General features: G+C 41.9%; 1 protein-coding gene across 1 annotated transcript; it reads left to right on the forward strand.

Annotated features, from left to right (window-relative positions):
- The first annotated feature begins 7,417 nt into the window (after positions 1-7,417).
- gfap (glial fibrillary acidic protein) lies at positions 7,418-23,287 on the forward strand. Its single transcript, XM_088622718.1, has 9 exons — positions 7,418-8,010; positions 12,267-12,327; positions 13,462-13,557; positions 13,762-13,923; positions 14,332-14,457; positions 14,786-15,006; positions 16,679-16,722; positions 17,917-18,002; positions 20,861-23,287. The coding sequence occupies exons 1-9, from the start codon at positions 7,505-7,507 to the stop codon at positions 20,900-20,902; spliced, it is 1,344 nt and encodes a 447-aa protein (XP_088478844.1). The 5' UTR covers positions 7,418-7,504; the 3' UTR covers positions 20,903-23,287.
- Positions 23,288-27,226: the final 3,939 nt, after the last annotated feature.

Raw genomic sequence — 27,226 nt, forward strand, 5'->3', positions numbered from 1 at the left:
CCCTCAATTCGGTGCCAAGTCACGAACGGTTTGGGCTGAGCCTCTCTCCCCTCCCCCCTTCACAAAGCAGCATACTCGCAGTGCTTGTGAAACTGTTGTACTCTTTTCACACTTGTGGGAACATCAATGACATCAGCAAGACAGTAATGAGTTTCAAGGCTAATCCAGCTCCTATGACTTGTTCCCAGAATTCAATCCTAAATAGATCTCTAAGAATCTTGAGCGACACAACTGACTGGCCATCTGGGCTTTGCAGACACTGATCTTTCACACAAAGTGCTAGCTGGTTGAACAGATTTGTACCTGTCCTGAATTTTTTAAATGCAGGCTGGGGTGTATGTTCACTTTGTTTAGCCTGACGAGCAACAAGTACACACTGGACAAACACACTCACACGAGGGACAATTTTCCCAGAAGCCAATTAAACAACCAATGTGTCTTTGGACTGTGGGAGGAAACTGGAGCACCTGGAGCAAACCTGCACCAACATAGGGGGAGAACATACAAACTGCACACAGAACCCAGGGCCCCAGCACTGGGAGGCAGCAGTGTCAACCTCTGCACCACCATGCTTCCCCTGAGCACATGGCATGTGTAGAGGAATCCTACTGTTTTTTACCAGTCTGTTCCAATTCAAGTGGTTCTCACCACCGTGCGTGGTTTAAAACTCTTAGACTGCAAATGTGGGACCAGGGGGGTTGCAGAAGCCATCCTGTCCTCTAGGTGGCACCCTCTTGACACAAGCAAGTCCTTAACGTTACAGCCATAGACACAACAAAGCATGTTTGAGACTCTCAGCATGGTGCACAGCCCCTTGCTTCTTGGAATAAAGGTGTTGAGCAAACCAAGGCCACTGTAGCACACAATCAACTTTGTTAACAGGATGTGCCAAAGGATAAGCTGTGTCATAGTCAGTATCGGGCAAATATTAAGCCTTTGTGGTGTCAGTTCTGCAAAACAGCCCAGCAATTAGTGCTGACTGCAGGCTTACTGGACATTCACAAAACCCTCCTGCGGAGAGCAGAAAAGCTTCATTGTGACTGCAGTTTGGACTAGGATCCAATGACTCACTGGGTGTCTGTTCTGATTAGCAACCGTCAATGATTCAGCTTTTTGGATATAACAGCAGTTGCACCCTAGAGTCAGGTCTATTCTCTTTTCTCTCTCCCACACTCTAGACTAACAGGAAAGACACTGTCTTCATTTCTCGATGGTTACACTAGTCATCACATAAGTTTTCAGGTACAGCTGTGACTTGAATGAATCTGTTTCCAGTATGACAGAATATGGGGAAAAGTTGAAGGGGTCTATAAAGGCCCTAGGATGTGGTGTAGTCTCTATCCCCTGTAGCTATCCCCATTGTGTGTTGTAAATAGAAAAGAGCTCATCGGTAAGGATTGATTAGGGCCAGTTGTAAAATTGTCCTGAGTTAATTCAAGCACAGATGATTGTTAACAGAAGTTCTGTGCTTGGTATACAGTATATAAGGGTGTGGTAGATTGGAAAGAGTTCTCTAAGACCAGGCATTTGTGCTGAAAATTGGATGCTTTTCAAAAGCAGCAATAACAGAATGTTTACTGTATATATGAGACTATTGTTCTGCAGGACAAAGATAGGAAGGGAAAGCTGAAGTTGAGCCTCCAAAAGAGGGGGCAGATTTTTTTGCAGCTCAAGCACCTCCTTTGTGTACTACTGTAGCACAGACTCCCCAACGTGCTAGATGACAAGCCGTGAAGATCCCATTTGTGGAAATAACCAGTTCCCTAAGGTGTTGCACCAAGCAGAGACTGGAATGTCTCTACGATCTTGGAAAGATAATGACAAAATGGCTTCTTAATCTGATAGTTAGCTTTCAGTATATGACACATGATGCATAACATAACATGAGATGTTATTCCACCTGTTTTGGCTGATGATAGCTAATTATGAACATGTGTGACAGTTCACAGGGATATGAGTGAGTGTGCAACTGTGATCTTGCATGTTTAAAATTGTTTTCCCTTCTCATAGGGAGAAATATCTCAAATCATCAACTGTACTTGTAACTTTCTTGAAAAATATAACTCACATAAGACCTTCAACTCGTTCACATTGCATCCAATAGCTGCTTATCCAGTTCGGGGTCATGGTGGCCTGAAGCCTATCCCAGCAGGCACTGGGCACAAGGCAGGGTACACCCTGGGCAGGACACCAGTCCATCACAGGGCAGACAGACTCAAAGACACTCACACCAGGGCCAGTTTTCACAGAAGCCAATTAGCCTACCAGGAGGTCTTCGGACTGGGGGAGGAAACCCACACAAACACAGGAAGAACGTACAAACTCCAAGCAGGTAACACCCCAAGAATTGAACCCAGGGCCCCAGCACTGCAAGGTAGCAATGCTAACCACTGTGCCAATGTGCCACCCATATACCCTATCTTACCTTGGCCATAAAATAATAGGTAAAACATCACTATACAGTGGCTTGAGTGCTCATTGGAATAGACCCTTGTTGCACAGAATACAAGCTGACACCTTGAAAGGAATTGCTCTGATCTACAAAGCCACATATAACTCTCTGCATTTTCTTCTTCAGCAGCAATGCTGGAAAGTTGAGAATCTAGCTTTAAGTTCACAGCAGTTCAGAAAAGAAGATTCTTTTATTTAAGTGCCAGGCAGGCTGTCTGAAGTTAATGCTGAAGACTATTAGAGCCTTGGGCCTGTCTTGTTGATTGTTGTCATCCAAGGGATGGCTCAATGCAAATGGAATCTTTACACTAGTCTGTGCTTTTTCTTTTGCTGTGTTCTGGCTCTTGTTGGATAAGGCCATGAATCAGCCATTAGACTTAGCCAGCTCTAGATTCGGGGCGAGAGGAGGCTTCTTAGACTCCCTTCAAAACAGAAGCAAATAAAAACATTTCATTGCCCCTGATTAGAGATGTATGACTACTCACTTTCTCCCAAGGCACGTCTCCAGCACTCTCCCATCCAAATGTTTTTTCCAACTTGAGGAATTACCAGAGTGACTAGATCTGAGGCAACGACTGTAGTACCCTGAAAAATCCTTGGTTTGTAGGATTTGTGTGAAAATAATAATGAGACTTCATCGTATGTTGTGTGTGTGGAGGCAGGGCTTTAAAAAACAAATTAGTGGAGTGTTAAAGAAGTCCCTCTTATTTAACTTCAATTAACAAGAGGATTAATTTCAGTTTGTTTGCTGTCTTTGTCCTCTCCTTCTTTAAACAAAACAACCCAACAAACCAAAGAAATACAATAAAAAGTAGCGTCTCTTGGTCTCTGTACAGAGTAGCACTAGTGGGCTGTTTGGTCAGACTGACAAAGAGCTTTCTCATTGGTCACTGAGTGGGGGGCTTGCCAGTTTGTCACAAAGCCAGGCGCGAACTGGATGTTAACAACTGGTTGATTCAAAGCAAGCGGGGCTCTGCTTTTCATAAAAAAAAACGTAGGTGTGAGGAACCAACTTTACAACCATGTTGTAGTCAACGATGTTTAGATCTACTGGAACAAACTGAGCCATCTTCTTTTATTCCCAGGTGTCCTAACATTCAAGCCCACGGAGATCGGTTTTCTGCTCTTATACAGCTAGTGCATGAAGACAAGTCCCATTAGTTCATTGTAGACCCTGATCAACTCTTTCTATTAAATGACACCACGTCGTTACTGATACTAGGAAGAGCACTTCTACAGGTGCCGTATTGCCCTTTTTAAAAGGGGAATGTTCTGCACAATTACACCCATATCTGATCCATCTTTTAAAATGTTTTCTCAGGGGTAAGATTCGGGTAACCATGCCTGTGACACTGTGTGCTGACTTTGATCCCTGACCTCCCTGCTGACCTTGAGTGACAGGCTGTGGAAAATATCCGGTTAAATCAGCCAGCAATCTATAAACCTACTGGAAGCAATTAGACAAGAACAGCTCCATGATCAAGAAATTTCATGAAACATGAAAATTCACTCCCATGAATCTAAGTCCAGTTCAAAGCAGGAATTGTGCAGACAGTAATATTAGTTTTATTATCAGTATAAATTAGAGCAGGGAGCTATGTCTGGATGGCTCCACAGCTCAAATGTGTATTTTATTTATTTTTACTATAAGTGTGAAATCCTGAATTCACACATCAATAACATAGTTTTCCGCACTGTTTATCATGGCAAAGAGATACATAATTGTTAACAGCAAAAGAATTGGCAAATGTATAACATTCCCATGTTTCCTGAAAGCCATTCTTTCTTGGATAAGTGTCTTAAACTGAACAGGCTATGAGGGACAGGGTTTGAGGAGAAGCATAAATTGGAAGGTTGTCTCCATTTTTTTATCCCACCCTTTTATGGGAACTTTCTCATTACAAAAAGGAGGCCTAGTAGTCTATGGAAGAGAAAGCAGTCATGCAGTTCAATTTGATAGGGGCCTGAGGATTAATAACCCCCATTAAGACAGTGTGGGCCCCCCTGAACTCCATGCCTTCACAGGGACAGACTACATCGCTCACGCACAGCAAGATGAACAATACCTCTTTCTCCCTTCACCCATGCCTCTTCTTTCTTCCTATGCAAGGGGAAGGAAAAGCTCGTTCCCCTGTAATGAGAGCTGTGGCATTATTAAAAAACCCTTATAAAAGCTTTTCCAGGAGGTCTGTCCTTGGAGTGTTTACAGACAGGGGGCTGGAGGCTCGGTTCAGGGCTGTTCCGGCAGCTCATGGCTGGTCAGACGTTCCCAGAGGAGCTGCTAGGGTGAGCTGAAGGAGAAAAGGAGAGGAGGAGGGTGGGTTACAGGAAGAGACGTAAAAGAGATGGCCAAGATGGAGCTGTTCACAGTCACGTTGAATTGGAAAAGGGAAATTTGCACACAGTAACATTAATGTAAAATTAAACTCACTCTGCACACCATCATTCATACACACCTGTGTTCGGGGAGAGATCCATGGTCCACTGGTTTTGATTCAAATTAATCTCTGATGGCACTGTAAGTCTTTAAAACCTGGAAAAACACTGTCCTTGATCTATGATAACTTTTTTGTGATTAAAGAATCAGTTTAAGAAAGCCACTGAATGCTAGGCTTCATTTCTGCACTGAAAAGATCTTATATGTATTGTTTAGATAAATAGCTTTGGTTTCTGTGAGTAAGATTATATTTTATTATAAAAGATTATATTTTATAATTTTATTATAAAATTTTAAATTTTAAAATAAATCATCCAAAAATGCTGTCTCAGTCCCACAATCCCCAGAGAAAAACACTTTTTCGAAAAGGGCCCCAGGTTTCTATGACAACTGCTGCTAATCAATTCGAAACGGACCCCATATTTCTCTAAGACTCGTAAGTCACAGAGTCATTAAATGGATCTCCCATCTTACCCCAGTTCTTAACCCCGCCCTCCACAGCCCAGAGCTTTCTGCAAAGGATAAATCTGTCGGAGTGAATGCTGGAATTTCAGGCCCAATTCACACGAGAGGGAGGAGGTACAAAAGAGATCATTTAATGTCTTCTTACCATCCTGAATAAGTTGACCTGTAGAGTAAAACCACCCAACCAGGATATGAAGTACTACTTCTTTGTCCTTCTACTGCTTGCCCAACCTATCTATCTTGTTATAGTCTCGTAAAGAAACATTTATTAAAAATTCAGCAGCTGCATCAGAATCATAAACATGTTTTTGTTCAGATGTTGTGAGACTTAATGCTCTTCAGCAGGGTCTGTAAACCAGAGGTAGGACATGGGCTGGTTTGTGATGAAGGAATTAGAATATGTGTCTCAGATCTTCAATATTGTTGCTTTTTGAATCCTGTTTGTAATGTTGATAGGTTGGCATATTGAAATTGGACAGCAAGCATAACTTTTCTTTTTCTTTTTGGTTGGAAATACAAGTTCTGCCTTTCATAAGCAATTCTTTTAAATTAATAAATAAGATATTGTAATAAATAATATTATAGTAATAGTGACACACCTGAAGAAGGCTCCACGGCCGAAACGTTGTGTTCTCTTTCTTCTTTTTTTCAGCATGGAATAAACCTATTACTTGTTCCCTTATAGTAATAATATATATTTTACAACAGGGAAGCTAATTAACTTGACAGCTGCTTTGATGTTGCTGACTTAAAAATGTACAAATCGCAGCTTTCAGAAGAACAAGAGAAAAGTAAGATTCAGGGCAGGTTTGAAAGTCTTGCTATGACCGCATTGTTCTTGTGCTCTCTCTTTCAGTGAGCACCATGGTTGAACGTCAACACAGACCCAGCGGCTCACAGCCCCTGAGCCTAGAATGGTTTTTGTAGCCTCAAGTGATCTGCGAATACAAGGGTTGCGCTCAATGGGATGGTAACCCATTGCTGTGTGACACCCGAGCAATCATTCAAGTCATTGTAAGCAGCAAGGTTGACTGGAGACAACACAATTGGTGGAAAACATTTTCAGGAGCCCCTCAACACTGTTTGTGTGCTTGGCTGATCCAGTGATAACTCCAAAGCCCAGACCATTTTATAGTGACCAGAGGTCTTTGTGTTATTTAGAGGGCCAATATGTCATATGCCAATATGACCAAGAAAGGAAGGACTCAGTTTTTACTGTCTTACAGTGCTGACAGATATATGGAGTTTTCTAACGAGTGGAAGAGAAGTTTACTGTACGCACTCATGCTCACACCAGTGCAAAGCTACTGGCAGCTGAAGTGCACAAGAGCAACACAACACTAGTGATGTCGTCGCACATCTCAGATAATTGAAAACACTGACATTTATTTAGATTGTGTCAGCTGAGGGGAAGATGAGAGGTGCTTAAAAGGTGAAAGCAATGACAGTCGAATACTGTAGTTTGATAGTCGTAATGGACACACAGAATGTCCTTTATGCTTGGTTAGTAGGCAATGTTAATTCTTAAATTAATCCTAAAGAATGTACAGTAGCTATAGCCATACTGTACTTAAAGTGAAATTGATTTTTATCTTACTTTTCTTGGCTTTGGCCTCATGCAGACAAAGGTAGATAAGTTCTATGACTGGGAAGGACATTGTAAAAGAGTGCCTACACCTTTTTTTTTAAATCTTCATAAAATAAATCCTTGCAAAGTGTTTTGTAGATGGCAGTGCTTTACAAAACTGCGGCGAGAGTCCAGTGAGTGTTATTTCCAGTAAATCCCTTGGACGCAGTGTGCAGCCACACTGATTAAAACCGTTTTGAAAACCACAGTCCTGCAGCAGAGTTGTTCCCTACAGTGCACAGGAGTACTTCAGGCGCTCATTATCTTTTTTTTTCCCTCCTGAATAACATTCCAAAACTCCAGCTTGCTGAAAGCGAGAGAAAGCCAGGAGAGTTTCAAGTTCAGTAGACGAGCACAATGGCTGGCAAGTCCTAGCTGTGGTGCTCCCCCTCCCCCTGCCTCTCTCCCCCTCCTGTCTCAAGCCCTCCTGCTCAGGGTGGGGGGGCGGAGGACAGTGTCTATAAAAGCCGGAGAGGGACAGAGACCATTTCATTTGCTGACTTGTTCCATTTCCACCGAACACCATGAGCACGAACATGGAGACCCAAAGGGTGGTGGCGTCTTCTTACAGGAAGAGGTTTGGGGCGTCGGGGAGCGGTGGAAGGACATCCCTGTCCACCGGCCGATTCGCCGTCCACAGCTCTCCCCGGCTCTCGCACTCCAATGTCACGGCGCGCCGCAGTGGAGTCGTCCTGGGCTCCTTCACGCCCGACAAGCTGGACTTCTCCCTGGACACCGTGCTCAAAGCCCAGTACAAGGAGACGCGCACCAACGAGAAGGTGGAGATGATGGAGCTCAACGACCGCTTCGCCAGCTACATCGAGAAGGTGCGCTTCCTGGAGCAGCAGAACAAGGTGCTGGTGGCCGAGCTGAACCAGCTGAGGGGCAAGGAGCCCACCCGCCTGGGCGACATCTACCAGGACGAGCTGCGCGAGCTGCGCAAGCAGGTGGACCAGCTGAGCACCACCCGCGCCAGGCTGGAGATCGAGAGGGACAACCTGGCTGAGGACCTGGCCCACCTGCAGCAGAAGTAAGCTGGAGTTTCCCCTAACAGCATTCCCAAAGCCCCGAGCGTAGTCCTTTCAGATTCCGGAGGGAGAATAACAGTACAGCGGCTCCAAGGATTGCTTTGGTGCCACGAGCAAAAGCCAGCTACTACAAGAGCTCTGAGAGGAAAAAAATAGAATAACTGTCTCCAGTTCAGGCAGGATAATTCATTAGCCATGTCTCAAAGGGCCTTATAAATTGGCCCACAAGTATAGATCAAAAGTAGATCTATAAGTGTGTGCCAGGAATTGAAAATATACTTTAAGACATGATTTAAAAACGTACAGTATAGTCAATATCTCTTAACAATGAGCTGGTATATTGCAATGTGCAATAGAGTGTAGCCTAGGTTAAGAACAATGGGGAACTCGTAAACTATAGAATAAAGTCACCAAGGAGAACCTGTTGGATGGGTTGGAGAGCAATACTCTTTAAACCTTTTATAATGTAGTGACAGAGTTATAAATTTAAAATGCAAAGAATCCAGTAGAGGAGTTATGCCCCATTCAGTGCTGCTGATTTTCCTACGTGTCGTCGTGTCTGAGAGTATGCTTAGTGTCAGGAAAAATTGATGTCTCCTCTTGCTAGAGCCTGTACAGGCAAAATAATTAGGAGTTTTTCAGAAAGTTTTTTTGTGCACTCCAGGACAGGAATATTCATAACTTAAATGTTTATAAATTATTTTGCTTGTGTTCTTCAAATAAAATTCTGCTAATTTTCTAAATCTATGCACAAAATAAAACAGCATCCTATATAGTATTATCATATGCAGTATAGATTTGAACTGGTTTTACTAGGACATTCAGAACAGAAAGGAATTCAGAGTACAGTTTTGGAAATTGCCCTGGAAAGATGATGTCTGCTGACTAAATCTAATCCTTACAAGCCAGAGTGAACACCGAGCGTGAGAGTGTGTTTGTGTTGTGAGTGCCAGTGCCTGCATTTGTAGATGCAAAATTAGTGTGACACAGGAGGGCAGAAGAACTAGGGTGGAATTAAAAACTTTTTCAGTTTTACATTGCAGATGTGGTGCTGCTGGAAATGTTTTGTGTTCAACTGACATTCAAAGCAGTTGGAATGTAGGATATTTTGATTCCACTGATTTTGGTATTCTTCATACTGAAGGCTGGTGTCCTCAAACTATTGAAAAAGGGTTTTATTGTCATCAATTAAACTGTGCTAAACTAGAGATTTCTGGTAAGATGGGGTTTGCAGATAGATACCATATTTGTGATGGTTATACAGATCTTAAAACCTTCAAACCACTGTTAGCTTATTCAGTGGTATGGATTTGCTGTCTAAAGGTGAAGTGAACTAAGGTTACCTAAACAGGGCTAGAGTCATAAATCATAGTCATTTGCGACAATTTTCACAAGAAAAAATAAAATTAACAACATTACCTGTGACTGTGCACCTATCAGGGATCTGAGGAGATGGAATCAGTCATGCCGCTTTTATTATATTATAATAACCTGTAAAGTTATAAATTTATCCACTTGGATCACTAAGCTGCACGAAGCCTGAAATGTACGGATTTATAGCCTTGAGTTTACTAGCAAATAAACCTGACGGCCCATTACTGTAGCTGCTTAAATTTCACAATATGAAGTAGTTTGGAGAACAGTCGAGTGAAGGAGCCCCCTACATTTTATTATGTACATAGGCTTTTCACTGGGCCCCACAAAGAGCCTGACTGTGAATTAAATTCCTCTTTTCAGCCTTGCTTGAAGTGACAGCTGCACGAACTCTTGCATTCATGCCAGTACTTAAAGAAAAGCTTTGCTCTTGATGAGTAATAGCTGTGATGGGTTCATGCATGCTTTCCCACCATTATTAGTGAAATCCATCTCATCCTCATGTCACACAATCAGACCTGTTTAATGCACTATTATTCTTTTCCTTGTATGTATTTTTTCCCTTTGAATTGATTAATTCATTTATATTAATTGCTCCTTTTTTACTCCCATAATGGATTGCTAGTCAGCTTGGTTCAGTTCTATAACCTGCTTTACCAATATAGAGGAGATGAAGATAAGTCGTGTCTGTAAATGGCACTGAGAGTCCCACAGTGCAAACAGCAATGCTAAGATAAACATTTGACAAATGCACATGAAAAATAAAAGTAGTTAGCCTCTTTTTGCCAGATAAGCAAACATTTGACTGTTGTCATCCAAAGAATTCCTTTCCTTGAGGTTATTTGCACAAGGTGAGAAAAGCTCTTCTGCCATTTGTCAGTTAAACAACAGTACAGTATAGACATTATGAAGCATCTCCAGATCCCTTTCCAGCTCAACCTCCTTCCTCCAAAACACCATGGAAAACAATGGAAGACTGAGACCACAGTTCATCCCACACCTCTGCCTAATTTATGTCTGTGCCCAAAGAATGGTGCATCTCTGACAATTTTATTCTTTGGGAATTGCCAACAGTGGGCTGGGTGGCTGCTGTCCCCACAAACAAGTGTGACAAAGGGGCCTTTATTGTCTGGCCTGCTGGCTGTCAGAGGGAGCATGGGCCATGCACAGCTGCAAAAAGTTCAGTTTAATCTCTTAATCTTTGTCAGCGCTGGTGATGTTTGTGGTCCTTGTACACAACAACACAGACTTTTTTTTGCCCTGGAAATAAAATAAAGGTGGATTTTAGAGTGGATGTAGAAGTCAGCAGATTGTAGCTTTCAGTTGATCCACGTTTCTCAATATTGTGTATCTGCCTAATTAAAGCATCTAATTATTTTTCTGTGTTCAAGCAGTTCTACATGTGTAGAAATGCTGACTTATGGTAAAAGAAAATTCATTTGAATGCACAAAAGAGTTATGATGTTGAGTCTCCTCCTGGGATATATTAAAAAAGTATCCCAGATTGTTCTGTGTTTTTAATTTCTTTTAGTTTTTTCAAGGGCTGCTATGTTCTTTGGTGATAGTTTGTTTTCAGATCTGGTTGCATTGTTGTTCGTCAAACAACCTGCTTGCTTCTTATAAAAACAAACACATTTCTTAAAGCTTTCTGGGTAACCCAGACATTACTTTACGTCTTTGTGCTCTGAAGCTCACTTCCTAAGAACATTTAAAAAAAAATCTAAATGACACTGTGTTATCATATGGTGCTACACCTGTTTGAGTAACAAGTCTGTCACTAAGCTCCAGATTCAGACACCCCTGAGCGCCCAACGTGCTCAGCCCAGACAAGTGCCACAGCAAGCACTCTGAAAGCTCCAGCTCTTTGCAGAGCCAAGCTTGAACATTCTTGTGAGCCCTGCGCTGTTGAGACAAAACTCCTTCATCTTGCACTATGGGACCCCTTACGGCTAAAGGTTTTCTTTTCATTGTTGCTATTCTGACACGTTTTCAAACATAGCCATTGCCTTGTCTAGAACTATTACACTGTAAACCACGATCACTCCAACACATCACCTGGGATTTGGTTCTGTGTTCTGTTGCTCTGTATGCTTGAGGCTGCTGTCTAACATCTCTTGCGGCCTCTTAGTACAGGAGAAGTGTGTGCAACTTTCAGTCCCCATGTGAGTGCTGTGAGACTGACAGCATCCTCCAGGGCATGCTGTTGTGCTGAAAGCTTTAAAGATTTAAAAAGTCCACACTTATCCTTACTAAAGTCATACATTTCACAGGATGTCAGCAATTTTCTACATCCTGCTTTTTAAATCCCTCTGTAAAGCTAGTGCTACGCTGATATACTTTGCCTCATGACTGCTTACAGACATGCTTCAGGAATTCACCAGGAGCATTTTATTGGAAAAAAAAAACAGTTATATTCCCCTTTCATTCTTGTCAATTTTATAATCACAAAGCATTGACTTTATAGCTTGTGCTGTGGCTTGTACAATAGTGGGACTAGGGTGACGACTATAGAAGATTCCTCTGAGAGGTACAGAGATAATCCATATGCCCTTTTCAGTATGTGAGCCCCACAAGGGATATACTGTAGCAGAGTAATGAACTGAAGGATGTGCTGCAGTTCTTGCTGACAGCTCTGCAAACCACAAAGGTTGCTGTGACGTGCGAAGTGCAGGTTAACTGAAGCTCCCGTTTCCTTACTGAACATTGCAGCTTGAAACATTGCAGTTGGCTAATGACGTAGATCGATATCTGCTGAGGGCTTGTAATAATACTAAATCAAAGTGGACATTTATGTAAAACCAATTAGGTCTAGTGTCTTCCTTTTATGATGCTGGGCAATAATGATGTACCTTAAAGCTAATGGTTCTGTTCTCTTCTCCTGCAGGCTACAAGATGAGATCAACTTGCGCCTTGAAGCTGAAAATAACCTGAACTCATACCGACAGGCAAGTCGAACCATAATCTAGTCTTTGCAATTTTCTAAGAATTGAGCCAGTTACTTTCCCCTCCCCATCTGAAATCACTGCAGAATGAGTTGCAGGGAAGTTCCAACAGCAATCGGAATAGTGATCTATTTTTCATCGACAACACTGCACACATGCAGGCAACTGACAAGTTCCAGGGACAGCTGTCATTTGCCAAAGTAAGGAAAGCAGCCCAGCCAGACCTAGGGGTGTGCTGCTGTTTGGGGATAATCAGTCAGGATGGACTAGTGACATAGCCCAGGCTCAAAGCAGCAAAACCCAGTTTAGTAGTTTGGTCATAATTGAATAAATGTGACGAGACAATGAATTTACAGGGATAGCATACTTGATTTTTTTGTATTTGGTGTGAACTCACCTGGCTGAAGAAATGACAATCCTGGTTGTAAGGTCAAGGCTGCCAGAAACCCCTGAACTTGCCTGGACTGAACCAGGGAGGCAGCTGCAACGCTGAAGATGGGGTGTAGAGAGAGGGGCGAGAAAAATGCTGTGAAAGGAGGTACTCATCTGGCAAGATTTCATATAAAAGAGAATGGAAGTGTGAGAATACAATTTGACCTTCTATTGAACTTCAGTTTAACAACTCCATATTGTATGGCTGGACCTGTCTGTGAATAGAGGGACTTTAACAGTGCAGTCACTCACAGGTCCCAAATATTTTGATTTTGCTGACATTCAAGGCAGGTCTCTCTGGCATTTTCCAGGAAATTGAAGAACTATGCAGTAGGTGCACATGGTGTCTAGAGAATAAACAGCTATAAACCATATTGTCCTGGGGTTGTAAAGGTTGTATTGTTTCCCAGACTATATTATAAAGACAACATACTCAACACACATCTAAAAACATAAACAATACAGCTCATATTTGTTTAACATTGCACTTCAAAGTTATTTTATAGAGTCAAATGTAGCAATCTATTGTATGTGTACACTCAATATTTGCTTATTATTAAAATACAGGGTAGCCATGGTCTTCTTCATTGTGAGTCTGGTAAGGACAGTGCATGTAGAAGTATTCAGCAGCTTCAGGAGGTCAGATTTTGAAAGTTACTCTGCACTTGCGTTCCATATTAACAGCTGCCTGCTGTGTCTCTACAGGATGTTGATGAGGCAGCTCTTAACCGTGTTCAGCTGGAGAGAAAAATCGATGCCCTGCAGGACGAGATCAACTTCCTCAAGAAGATCCATGATGAGGTTAGCAAGGTCTTCAGGGATGGAAATGAAACCCTAGCTGGACATCCACCATTTGAAGAAGGAAGGCATGAGATTGCAGTGGAGGGTATTGTCAGGTCTCTAGAAATGGAGGATAACCAGAGGAGGGGGAATCAGGAACAAGTCTTTGAGGGAGGTGTTCAGCAGTGAGTGAACACTCAGTCAGTCCTTCTCTTCTGCCCACAGGAACTGCATGAGATGCAGGAGCAGGTGCTGGCCCAGCAAGTCCACGTTGACATGGACATGTCCAAACCAGACCTGACCGCGGCACTCAGAGACATCCGCAGCCAGTATGAAGTGATGGCCACTTCCAACATGCAGGAGACGGAGGAGTGGTACCGCTCCAAGGTCTGGCCTTATCAAAGACATTGACCTCCTTTCCCTTGTTCCGTTTTTCTTGTTTGCTTTGGTATGAAAGCTTTGGAATTTCCAAGACTGGCTGAAGGATTTCTTTCAGGTTAATTTTCTCACTTATTCATTAGAAGTTTAGCAAAATTTACCTTGACTCTCATGCAGGTGTTTATTAAAGAAATCTCATGTACCATCTTTGAAGGCATGGCTGAATAAATAGATTTAGGTGCTTTTAGCTCTTTGTGTAAATAAGTGCATTTTATTTTAACTCCTAAACACACCCTCACCTTCACGTACATCAGTATGATATTGCCTTTTAGTATTGTGGATACTTCAATCAGATCAACTCATCTTTGTTCTTTCATGGACTTCTGATGATTTGTAAATGTTTGTGTTCTCTCCCAGTTTGCTGATCTGACTGATGCAGCTAATAGGAACGGAGAAGCTCTGCGACAGGCGAAACAAGAGGCCAATGACTACCGCCGCCAGATCCAGGCGTTGACCTGTGACCTGGAATCACTCCGTGGAACTGTGAGTCTAATTAACAATAAAGCATTCAGAGGCACATCTCGACAAGGAGTGTGCTTATTTTTGTTGTTTTGTCTCTTTAGTGTGAAGATGATTGCAATTTCGCAAATGAACACAGTATGTCAACACAGAGCATTAGATAAAGAGAAATACTGTATAACCACAATATACAGATAAGAAACCTTTGCATATGCCCACCCACTACACTCCTTATGTGGCTGGATGACTCAGTTTCTTCCAATGATAGTCTTTGCAGTTAGAGAATTGCTGTATTTTTAGCTCATGGCTATTTTGCCCCTGTCTGACTATGGATCATTCTCCATTCTGTAAGAATGAGTCCCTGGAGCGCCAGATGCGTGAGATGGAGGATCGTTTCTCTGTTGAGTCGGCCAACTACCAGGACGCTGTGAACCGTATGGAGGAGGAGATCCAGAGTTTGAAGGAGGAGATGGCGCGCCACCTGCAGGAGTACCAGGACCTGCTCAACGTCAAGCTGGCCCTGGACATTGAGATCGCCACCTACAGGAAGCTGCTGGAGGGCGAGGAGAGCCGGTGAGCCTGCCAGGGATTCAGCTGAGGGTGTGATGGTTGGGCCGAGTTTATTGAGGAACTGAATGGGAAAAATGGGATAAACTGGGAGCACATCCCACCACAGGAAAAGCAAAACCACAGAGCAATAACATGAAATTCTATCCGAGATGGATGTAAACTAAAATGTGAAAATACAGTATGTTAGGATTAATATGCAGGATTAAATTTAAAGAATGTAGAGAATGTAGGCAGCACTGTGCTGCAGTGGTTAGCGTTGCTGCCTTGCAGCACTGGGGCCCTGAGTTCAATTCTTGTGTGCTATCTGCATGGAGTCTGGACGTTCTCCCAATGTTTGCATGGGTTTCTTTACAAAGTCCAAAAACATACTGGTAGGTTAATTGGCTATGGGAAAATTGGCTGTGTGTGTGTCTGCCCTGCAATGGACTGCCATCCCATCCAAGGTGTATCCTGCCTTGCGCCAATTGCTTGCTGGGACACTGGCTGCCCACAACCCTGTATTAAATAAAGTGTGCAGTAGTCATTCTACCCAGTAGTCCCAGTGAGCTCACAGCAGAGTGAGCATTGACAGGAGGAGTGATGCAGCTCTCAGAGACCACACTACAAACTCACAAATGCAGGTCAATTCACAGGGGTCACAATTCAGCAGCAAGGTGAGTATGCACTGGCTGACACATGCCCACCCAGCTCTGAGTCCTGCTTCTAGAGTGACCAGGGACTGATATAATCCAGACCATTGGCTATGGAGCTCAATCAGTGTTCTGGACTATTCCAGTTGCTGTTGTTGCAACTCTTTCCAGGGTAGCAATGTCATATGGTGACCAGAGGTTTCAAGAGAATGCAGGAAAGGCATGTCTGTAAGCTACTCCCAGATATCAGCCTGCAGAATGTGTTAGCAATGACAGTACAAAGGGACAGAGGAACTAAACAACATTCATGGTGGAGCAGATGCCAGACTGGGTGGTGCCAAAATATTTGTGCATCGTAAGATTGCACCATCAAATTACAGCTCAGTTTGGATATTTGCAAACATGCTCATCACGCTCCACCTACACCAGGCAAAAGAACAGGACTTGGGAAAAACCATGCATATAGTGCTCATTTGAATGTTTTTTTCATTTTAATTAAATTGTTGTACAGGTAGATCAGTTTTACAACAATTACAATAGACACATACACACAATAGACACATTACAATGCCAATACAATAAGCATAATTATAAGGTTATACTTAAATGCAAGTATCAGTTTTATGTCCAAAATTGAATTTTTGTGAATAATTTAGTGACATGCCTTTAATTATTTTAAAAAAACACAAAAACTTTAATCACTCTTCTGTGAATGACAGAAACTACACTAAAAACAGCAGTACGTCTACTGCAGATGCTCTGTCAAATACTGCCAAGTTTAAGAATAAATGTACTTGAACTTGAACATGAAATATGCAAAGGTATATGCAAATATGCATACAGTATGTACTGTAGGGTATCAACGTTGACAATGTTCAATGTATAAAACAATTTGTGAATAAACTTTTTTAATATGGTTGTTTTTTCCTGGAAAGCCAAAGTCCAATATTGGTAACTGATCCCAGTAAGCATTCTTCTTGGTTTGTAAGCCTATATTAATTAAAGGTGAGGAGTGATTAAATTCTGCCTTTTCTGTTTCTGCTCAGGATCACTGTTCCTGTTCAGAGCTTCTCTACTCTTCAAGTCAGAGGTGAGCACCCTCCCCCTCAAACACACATGTAATTTACTTTTTATTATCCAACCTTTCTTTATTATTTCTCTGGAGGTTTAAATTGTCATGCACCCTTTGTCATTCTGCACAAACAGAGCAACACCAGTTCCTGATCTGGGCCATTCTGAGTGGAACGTTACAGCAGTTTTCACTTTTCAAGCTGTCTTAGCATCCTTGAAGATATATTCAATTTGAAAAATGTCTTTGACACGTATAGTGACCGAAAGGGACAAAGGAAATACTTAATCAGGTTAAAAATTTAAATCCAGGGCTAATTAACCTCAGAATATAATCTATCCTTGAATGAAAACAAGGACATCTATTTTCTGATGGAGGAAAGGGTACATCACCAGATTCACAATGAGACCACATATGAGTGAATCCCTTTTCAAAGTATTTTAGTCGTTACAGAACCCAGGGCAAAATATCAAACAATTTCCAATCAACACTACACTCAAAAAACTGTGATTATTCAAGTCATTTATGGTTTTGTTTTTGTTATGCTCTAATTATTTGACTTTGGGTGGCAGAGTGCCGTGGAATTGAACAGAGTCCAGAGTCACGGGTTTGTCTTGCCTGGGACACCTGTCTGGCAGGAACTCTGTTCATATGGGTTTGAATCCCACTACTAACACCAATATAACAAACTTAGCAGATCTCCTGGAGTCCGGTGTAACTGCCTGCTACAATTCTTTTTGAAGTTAGTGGCAATTCCTCGGCTGTACAGGAGACTCTTTAAAGCACAGAAGGGATTGAAATCAGTGGTTTTCGGGTCAGGACTGTGAGGTGGTGATCCAGCATGTCCTGTGAACACTCACTGTGATTGTCAGTGTTGCAGCAACCCTGGCTGCTATCAGTGAACAGCTTCCTGTAACATGTCCAGCAGGTAAAGGCAGCACCCAGTGTTTGACCTTGTGCACAAAGCCAATCATCTTCAAACTGATACTTGGTGTTACCATGGATGGACAGGTGGCACATCCTGTAGAAAGCAAAAGACAGTTTTACTTAGCTCTAGAGATGCCAAGCCTGCTGGAGTAGCTCATTTGTACCAGTAGACTGTACAGTATGTCCTGTTACCTTATTTCTTGATATACTCATATTTCTCATATTATCATAATGATCTGTAAACGCCAGTCCCAAGTGCACAAATCCTTTTCACTTCCTGTACCGCAGAGACCAGCCTGGACACAAAGCTCTCCCCAGAGTCTCATGTGAAGAGAACCATTTTGGTGAAAACCGTGGACATGAGGGATGGGGAGGTACGTCAGCAGGGGGCGCTGTATCCACAAGCACTGGCATTTGCCTATCTCAGACCAGCGCACAGGCTGCAACTTGTTTACCTTCACTTTAGCCCCAATGGTACCTAGGCACCAGACATTACTGCACCCTGAGAGACATGGTATGGCTTCTGCACACTTCCTTATGCTTCAGCACTTTAAAAAAATATGATTTTACTGCTATATTTATATTACACCTATAACAAATTATATAATAATGCATATATATTTACTATGTATGTAAACAATAATAAGATTGCGTAATAATTAGGAACAAGTAAAGGGTCATTCTATGCTGAAAGAGAAGAAAAGAAGCACACAGTTTTCAGCTGTGGAGTCACACCTGAAGAAGGCTCCACAGCTGAAACGTTGTGTTTCTTTTCTTCTCTTTTCAGCAGCGAATAAACCTTTTCTTGATCCTTTGCAGCCTACGCGAGCTGATGCAGTTACCTTCTTGAACTACATAATAATTATATCATAATTTATAATCACTTTTACTCCATCTTGCACCTGTTTCTTGCTAGGCTAGGCCCTAGCTTTCCCACAGCCCTGAAGATCAGATCAAGTGGTTAGAAACTGGATGGATGGAAATTACAATATATTTTCACCAGGGTTTCTGATTTGTCTGTGTTCGATCTTTGGTGTCAGCTTTAGCTTTATTGCGTTGCCTCATAATGTAACATAACCTTAGTGCAGCCTCAGCCTCAAAACACCTGACGAAACCCCCTAGAGATTCCATCAACAAGGTACGCCCATGTGTGGGAATGAGAACACAGGACACAGGGTCAACACCCCCCTAGTAAATAGTTTAATTCTGCATGGGCCCTCATGCTTAAGCCCCTGTCTGACATCTATCTGTCCAAGTAAGAGGATTTCTAGAACCCATGTCTTGTAACAGTTACTCTTGTCTGATGCTTGTAGCTTGAGAAACAGGCAGGTAAATATTTCAATACAAGCCCAGAGGTAGAGAAAGCAAATTCGAGATCAATTGGATTTAGAAAGAGGATTGACAACTGAGAGACTTCTACCTGTGCTCTACTGCTTTGTCACGAATTGCTTGTGCTCGCCTTCTTCTCTGGGCTTGTGTCCACCCGATCACCGTATCGACTGTTTGCCGATGTCAGAAAGGCTGGTGTCATGGTGGAGGAAGACACGAGCGCTGCGCTCTGCTCTGAAGCTTAGACAGCGCATCATGCGCCTCAGTGGAGAAGGAACCATCGAGGTGTTCTGCCGCTAAAATCGACCACCCTCCAATTGACCACCATGCTGTTGCTATTCAAATACTGAATCATTCTATCATATAATTCTAATAACCAGGCCCCAAAACGTATGTGTTTAAATCTTCATTACTTTCTACAAGGAATTTAGCACCTAAACGTTTTGGCTCAGAATCCCAAGGTTTGTATCATACAGTAAATGTTAACTTCATGGGTTACCCATACAGGAATATTATTGACAGTGCATACGCCGTGAATATGGCCCTGCAGCGTCTTTCACCCAGAGGATTAGGAAATCAGGCGTAGAGACATACAGTAACTGGATACGATTCAATTGTTCTTTTAATTCAAGTCATTATCTATTCTTTTGAACAACACATTGACTAATTATTTAATTACAGCAACACTATATATTTTCACACGTATACAATATTACTATAACTCAAAGGTCAATTTTCATACTGTAACTACATTTTGAATCAAATAACTTTGTTTTTCATGTAAACAGAATCTAGCGACTAACATTTAAATGATGGCGTGGGCTATTCAGTAACATGATGAACAATAGTACACTGATGGTTTTTCTAAAAATGACAGCACTCCCTTTTTAAAGTAGAATCCGACGAAGAAGCTGGTAAAGATTGTTGACGCAACTCGAACAGTGGGGAAACAAGAGACCTGTACTTAATCCTTCCGCCGACAGAGGGCAGCAGAAGCCAATAACCGGTGCTGTCTTTTTAAAGGGGGGTACGGTCTGCAGTCCAAGCCGACACACGTGCGTTCAACACCGGTAAACGTTCTTCCGCACGAAAGAAAAGAAGAGCCCAATTTCAGATTACAATTACAGTAGTTTGAACATACTGTTTATCTGCCTATGAGGCTTGTGCATTTTGTAAATTGGTATTACTTGCTTGTGTTTGGGTATTTCGTGTGAAAGTTGGTGGATTTGTGTTGATTCTGGACTGCAGACAACTCGTCTAGGGTGGGTAAAACCCCTGGTGCTATCCTTAATTGTCTGAACGTGTGTTCTTCCCTCAAAACAAATCAGGATCAAGGGTGACCTAGGGGTTGTATACAATGGTAGCCGGCTCATTTCTAACTAGTTTAATTCTTACCTGTAAATAAGAGTGGTGGCTCTGTGGCTAAGGATCTGCGCCTGTGACTGGAAGGTTGCCGGTTCAAATCCTGCGGCTGGCAGAGGAATCCTACTCCGTTGGGCCCCTGAGCAATGCCCTTAACCCTAACTGCTCCAGGGGCGCCGTACAATGGCTGACCCTGCGCTCTGACCCCAAGCTTCTCTCCCTGTCTGTGTGTCTGTGTCTCCATGGAGAAAAGCTGGGGTATGCGAAAAGAAGAATTCCTAATGCAAGAAATTGTATAGGGCTAATAAAGAAACATTATTATAAGTCAGCTTGGGTTTTGCTTCTGGGGAAAGTCTAATTTCCTGGGAGCAGATGGTTTAAAAAAATGTTATTAAAATACATTTTAAAAAGAAGTTTCATATTTTGAGGATGTCTGGTGTGTACCCTCCGTGGCTGAAGGCATTTCACATCAGCTTGACCTGCCCTGTGCTACTTATATTGGAAAGCTGTTGTTTTCACTGGGTGTGTATTTGTGTTTCAGATAATTAAGGAGTCCACTGCAGAGCGCAAGGACACGGCCTAATGCCCAGCGCGAGGGACGACCATAGCCAGCTGCTTGCTTCTCACTGTAGACTAGACACTGACCCCTTCCCCCTCCTGCCCCCTCAACCCCCCCCCCCCTCTGCTGGCCTCTGTGCAGGTGAGCGAGTGATTGAATCAGTATGGGAGTGAAGAACTGGGTGAAGCTACACCTGTGATCAGAGGTGGTTCAGGATTCATTGTCAAAGCCATTCCTTGAGAATAGGCTGGACACAGTCTAGCTGTGAAGCTGCTTCCTTCGTATTTAGAGGGCAGCCCAGATCCTGAGGATATAAACTCCACTGAACACCTTCCTTTCCACATTTAACTGTCTTAACTACTGTGTGTTCTTAAATTGGGGGATTTACCGTAGTCCTCATTGTTTATAAGCTGATGGTGAAGAAAGGTTTGAAATATCAAAGCTTTCTGTTTGATACCATCAGTGCTTGTTGCTTGCTTCAAATTAATTTAAAGCGAATGGTGCATTCAACTAAATTAAAACAAATGGTTCAGTCTTTTTCTGTAAGACATTTTGGTGTTCTAAAGCATGCAGGAGAGAAGGAAAAGAGAGAAGAGTCCAGCATTAAATGATCACGGTATTTCCATGAATCTGAATTAGGGAGGACTTTGAGAATCAGAACTAATGAGGCCCTGGTTTGGATCAACCTCCACTCGTGTTGCAGTGCAGAGGGATTGAAACACAATCCACTACAGCCCAGCGCAAGAGGCCTGCAAGGTGAAGCAGTGCCACTCTCATTCTCTTTCACACTCAGTCTCTCCCTGTGTGCTCTCTGTGTATGTTGGATAACTCTGCTTGTTAATGGGCTCGTTTTGTGAAATAATATTTTTAAATACAAGGTAGTTTCGGGGAGAGTTAGGAGGGGTTGTCAGAGTGGCTCGCCTGCCCCAGTTTAGCACCTTTTTTTCTTTTCTCGGCTCCCAGACCTGCTGCCTGTGGGAACACTTTAGCAATCCGTTAGAATGCGGAATTTGTTTAGCATGTAGCAGAGAGCAGTGGTTGATGTCGTAGGTCTGTGTGTAAGTGAATGAAAGCGAGACGTTGGAGCTGTGGGACAGAAGCGCTGAAGGAAATTAGGAGTAGAAGAGGGGAGTTTGTTAGTTTTTTTTGTTTCAAGTTTTTGGGTTCCCCTGTGGTTGGGTCAGACTTCATCACCTTATGGAACAATAAAGCAAGCCGACCTTCGGTTTTCCCTTTCCTTCGTCTTGTTTTAAGCCCCTTCACCCTGTACCAAGTTGCAGGGTTTTGAAAGTACAACATGGTGCTTCCACAAATTGTCACAGTGGCTTAAAGAACATACTTTTAATGATCTGATCTGTTGTAGCTCTGGCTAATCAATATATTTGGTAATGAACTGTCCCAATCCAGGATTGAACCCTTGTAGATATTCCTTGTTAGGTTGGTCCTACTGGAGCTGAACATACAAGAGACTGAGTTTTAACACTGTTATATCTCATACAAATCAGTCTGCTCTGTGGCTACCCTGCAATTACTCCAGACACCTGTTATACGAGCAGTGAATCAAAAGTTAATTGGATTTGGGGCATGCATTTTTAGCCCTCCTTGTAAGGCAGCTGATATTGCCAGTAATTAAGGCTACAAGCAAATACAGCACAGAGAGTGGGATTCAGTAACAGAAGCCAGTTAATTTATCAAAGGAAAGGAATAAAGAAATCTGGAAAATAACAGTTTTTCTGTTGGTGGAAAAAAATGTACACACTCTAAATGTTTCTGGAAAGTAAGAAAAATTACAAAGAAATCACAGAGAAAATTATTTAAACTTTAATTGTAGAAATGGAGCAAACCTTGGAGGCTTACTAAGTAAACTGTGCATTGAGCCTTAGAACTTTAATTTTAATAGGCATTTTATTGTGATTGCCACCTATCATTCCTACTGCTGAGGTGAACAGAAAGTGACTTTCCATGACAAAATCACCTACTGTGTGTCTGTATACTACTACAGCAAATAATCCTGCCAGGCTTGTTTTGCAATAAGAGCATGAAATGTATTCACATCCTAGGGGGGGTGGATTTCAGTAAGAATTGTGAAATTTGCTATAAATCTAACTCCAGCATCTCCCACCTCCATAAAGAAGTTGACAAACAATGTTTTTGTGTCCTTCCCAAGGTTAACACGAGACCCCCTGCCCCACTATCCAGCTTTTAATGTTGCACCAGAGCTCTTTGAAGTGGTGGTCACAGCAAGCTCAGGCAGCCGATAGCTCAGACTTCTAGATAACTCTACCTACAGGCACAGCACATTTGAGTGCTATTAAGTTGTTTAAAATGACTCACAACTCTTCTTATTTTAGGAATCTTTAGCCTTGTAACCCATTAACAACAATAAAAAGAAAATAAGCTTGACTCACATTTCTCTGTTTTATTCTCTTTTCTTTTCTGACAATCCAAAGCCCAGGGTGCTTTTACGGTCAGTTCCCTGTTGTTCACATCCGTTTACCTGTAAAATCACAAAACTTGTCTCTGAATTTTCACCACCCTGAACCCAACACACACATCTGAAAAAGTACTACACAAAGAAGTTCTCTGGCTCCACCTTCAGGTGCTGGTTCATTATGTGCAAGAAAAAATTAACCACTCTTATACATTGTGTCATTGGTTTAAAATCTATTTAAAATAAAATAGAGGGTTTCCAGTTTATGGTCAAATTGAAACACAATTCTAAACTCATTGACTTCCATAACAAGTTACAGTTTTATATTTTACATTTAGCAGCCGGGAGTTTTAAAGGTTTAAAAATACACACATATGTCTGTGTCAGCCACCCCACCACTACACCGCACTGATTTCTTAGTCTTGTCTCCTCTTAGTAAGCTAGCAGCTGCAGGATATCACCCTGCAGCTCACACCCGACAAAGTACTGGAGCTCAGCAGTGTGAGCCTCGCCTGTACCTGAATGGGAGACTCCTGGGAAAGTTAAGGCTGCTGCAGGAAGAGATGTTAGTGGAACCAGTAGGGGGCACTCACCCTGTGGTCTGTGTAGGTCCTCATGCCCCAGTATGGTGAGTGATGGGGACACAGTAAAAATTGTGGTGTCCTTTGGATAAGACCGGATAAAATTGAAGTCCTGACTCTGTGGTCATTAAAAATCCCAGGGCGTTTCTTGAAAAGAGTGGAGGTGTTACCCCATTATCATCCTGGCCTTTACCAGTCATGGCCTCCTAATAGTCCCCATCTCTGAACTGGCCTCATCACTCTGCTCTCCTCCCCACTGAGAGCCGGTGTGTGGTGGAATTATCATTGACTGTTATTTATTCAGTAAGAGATGAATGGAAGTTTAATGAGAAGTATTTTCAGCAGATCTACCATGTTCATGGATTGCTTATTTATAACAAATCCATATTCTTCTGACCAAGTAAAAGATTAAAAGAAAGAGAAGGAAAGAAATCTTAACTCCAGTTTATCTGTGCAATATGCCAGTCTGTGAGTGACTTTAGATTGTTATGGACAATACATACTGTATTCATGTTAGTAAAGTGTATTGTTGGCATGTTGAAGCTGTTGAGAGAGATTAATTTGCGTATTTCGATGACTTTCTAGGTTTTGAGTTCCAAATGAAATATTTATAATGAAAAGAAATACTGTAACTAATGGGGCAATAAGCGATAATTTCTAGTGGTACATTTTCCTGTTTCTGGTTGACAACAAGACAATTGTAAGTACACATTTACAAATTCTTTTTTTTTTAAATTGCATTAATTTTCATACAACCTCTGGAAACAACAGCTTTTTAAACGTTTTACTGTATGTTGCTGTACAAAAACAACACTTACACTGTATTTAATCCATAGGAGCAGCTGTCTCTAACCTTATTATGATTTTCTCAGTTTGTGCTGATCATTAATCCCTCAACCTACTGTGTCCTTGACACAGTTTGTGAATTAGACATGCGTATATTCTATGAATGAAGATACTTGTAAACCCTGAAGAAGTTGGACTTTCCGGGATGAGGAAAAGCTTTCTGCACCGAGGAATCAGTCCCCAATGCAGAGGTGATCAACAGGGGTCTTAGAGGACCAGTGTATCTGAAGGTTTGCACTCCAACTCAGCTCATAATGGCCTACAGTACAGTACAGGTCCAGTTCATTACTGGACCAGTCAACCAAATATCCTCATACCCTCTTCAGGCTCTTAGGTGCTGGTGCTTTAAATAATATACTGGCCCTCAAAAGACCAGAATTGTACCAGAGTTTTAGGGACATCAGTTAAGACATATGGTTACCAACAGGCTCATGGTCAACTGGAGACATTGATACGGGACACACTTTATGTGTTACCTCTAAACCGAACCGAACATATGGTTGGTTATGAACTAAACAGAATCATTTTATTGCTTTATTTACTTATTGTCAACCACTGATTCCCCTGACCAGATGGTCAGAACGGCTGATCTGTATTAATGACTTCTTGTAATGAATCCCTGAAAATTAGGAAGATGGATGAATTCACAAACTCAGAATCGACAATGTGGTTAATTGTAGTAAATTGAAGAGTGCAAAACAAAAATAGTCAAGATAGTTATTTTATATAACGATATATTTATTCAGTAATATTCAGTAAATGTCTGTTTTTTCATTTATGGGCCAGGTGAAACAAACCCTGGCGGAAGGTGTCTGCTTGATTTTGGGCCAGTTGGCAACAATGCAGAGACTTGACAATGTACAGTAAAATCACAGTAAAATGTCAAATTGTCCCTCATAAAACAGGGTCAGCTGTACACTGAAAGTGTTGTAAAAGTCAGAGTCAGCCGGAAATAAACCTATGCTTTCACCTCAATGTATCTGTAAAACTTTATCTGTAATACGCATTTCATTGAACTTGTGCCTTTGACAAATAAGCTGGACTGGGAACCTGCAGGACTCCACTATGACAGGCCTGTCCATCCCTGCTTATGCTCGAGGATCCTCCCTCTTTTGGATTTTGATCAAAGTGAATTCTTAATTGTCTGGATAAGCTGACATCTATAAATGAGCTACAATCTTATCTGTTAAACTTTTCTCTTTCTGAGAAAATGAACGGTATGTTCTATAATGTGTCCCCCTACTTAGTTATTAGACCATTGTTCGTTTACAGTTGCCACTTCATGATATGCAAATACAGAAGGAGATTACCCTGTATCAGACACTCCTAGAAGAAGTGATCTTATTTTGGAATGGGAGAAAATTACTGTACTTACAATTTACTTCATACCTGTACACTTGTAATGTTATACAGCACATACTGTACCATTGTCCAATGTGTCCTTGTACTATTTAATCAAATAATAATATTTCACTTGGTAACAGACTGCGTTAAGATGTTTCTATTTTGGACTTTGTCTTTTGTTATTACACACATTGTCATACGTGTATGCTCATACTCATACTGTATGTGTCACTTGTAATATGAATGAATAACACATATGAAAGTCACACAAATGGGCTCTAATGGTGGATCAGCCTTATCTGATTGTAGAATCCAGCGCTTTGCTTTCCCTTCACTGGGCACTGTTCAGTAAGGGTGTTAATCCAGGTGTCTTGGCCAAACTCCATACTGGGACTGGATGATCTGCCTTCCTGGTGTTCCCTGAATACATCTGGGTCACTTCTGGTACTCCAGTCATGGTCTTGCTAAACTTAGCCCACTACAGAGTATGAGGTACCAGGCCAGCGTTAAGATGGACCCTGGATATCATATGCATGTTACACTACACCCCCTTTCATCTTTTGGCAAGGTCCGGAAACTCATGTCTCGTGCCCTAATAGTACCTTAATGACGCTATTTATAGATGCTGTGTCTCCAGCATGAAGTGTTTCTTCAATTCCATTGCACTTTATAAAGATCGTTTAAAGTAATTTAGCTTTGAAAGCAATTTCAAACGTCAATTTGATTTCTTAGTACTTACTTATCTCAAAATTATTTTTTTTAATGATTCAAAACTTACAACACTTACAATGTTTACAACAGTGTCTCTCAATCTTCATTACATTAAAGCGCTCTTACTCTATATGTTTGCACTTTCAAGTCTTAAAAACCTTTCTGTTATTTTCTGCTGGGTTAGACAGCTTAAACACACAGTACCTCTTGCCAAGCAACTTATTATTATTTCTGGTTATCATTATGATTTTTCACAGCTGGCATGTCAAGGGAGAAAACATCCTACTCAGAGGCACTTTGTTGACACTGTGATCTCTCCTCGTTGGCTTGCTGTGAACAGGAAAGTCTAATCTCATCAAAATCAGAGCCTGAAAGGACTGGGTGACGAAAGCCCAGCCCCACAACAAAGACAAAGCACACAGACCCTGAAGAGGC

The sequence above is a fragment of the Lepisosteus platostomus genome, chromosome 28, assembly GCF_059453375.1.
Source record: "Lepisosteus platostomus isolate fLepPlt1 chromosome 28, fLepPlt1.hap1, whole genome shotgun sequence".
In the NCBI taxonomy this organism is placed as follows: domain Eukaryota; kingdom Metazoa; phylum Chordata; class Actinopteri; order Semionotiformes; family Lepisosteidae; genus Lepisosteus; species Lepisosteus platostomus.

Bases quoted from the DNA above. Each gene is read 5' to 3' on its own strand.
- gfap (XM_088622718.1), top strand. From the start codon at position 7,505: ATGAGCACGAACATGGAGACCCAAAGGGTGGTGGCGTCTTCTTACAGG. The intron at 12,328-13,461 runs GCAAGTCGAACC...GTGTCTCTACAG, and splicing joins ACCTGAACTCATACCGACAG to GATGTTGATGAGGCAGCTCT. The intron at 13,558-13,761 runs GTTAGCAAGGTC...TTCTGCCCACAG, and splicing joins TCAAGAAGATCCATGATGAG to GAACTGCATGAGATGCAGGA.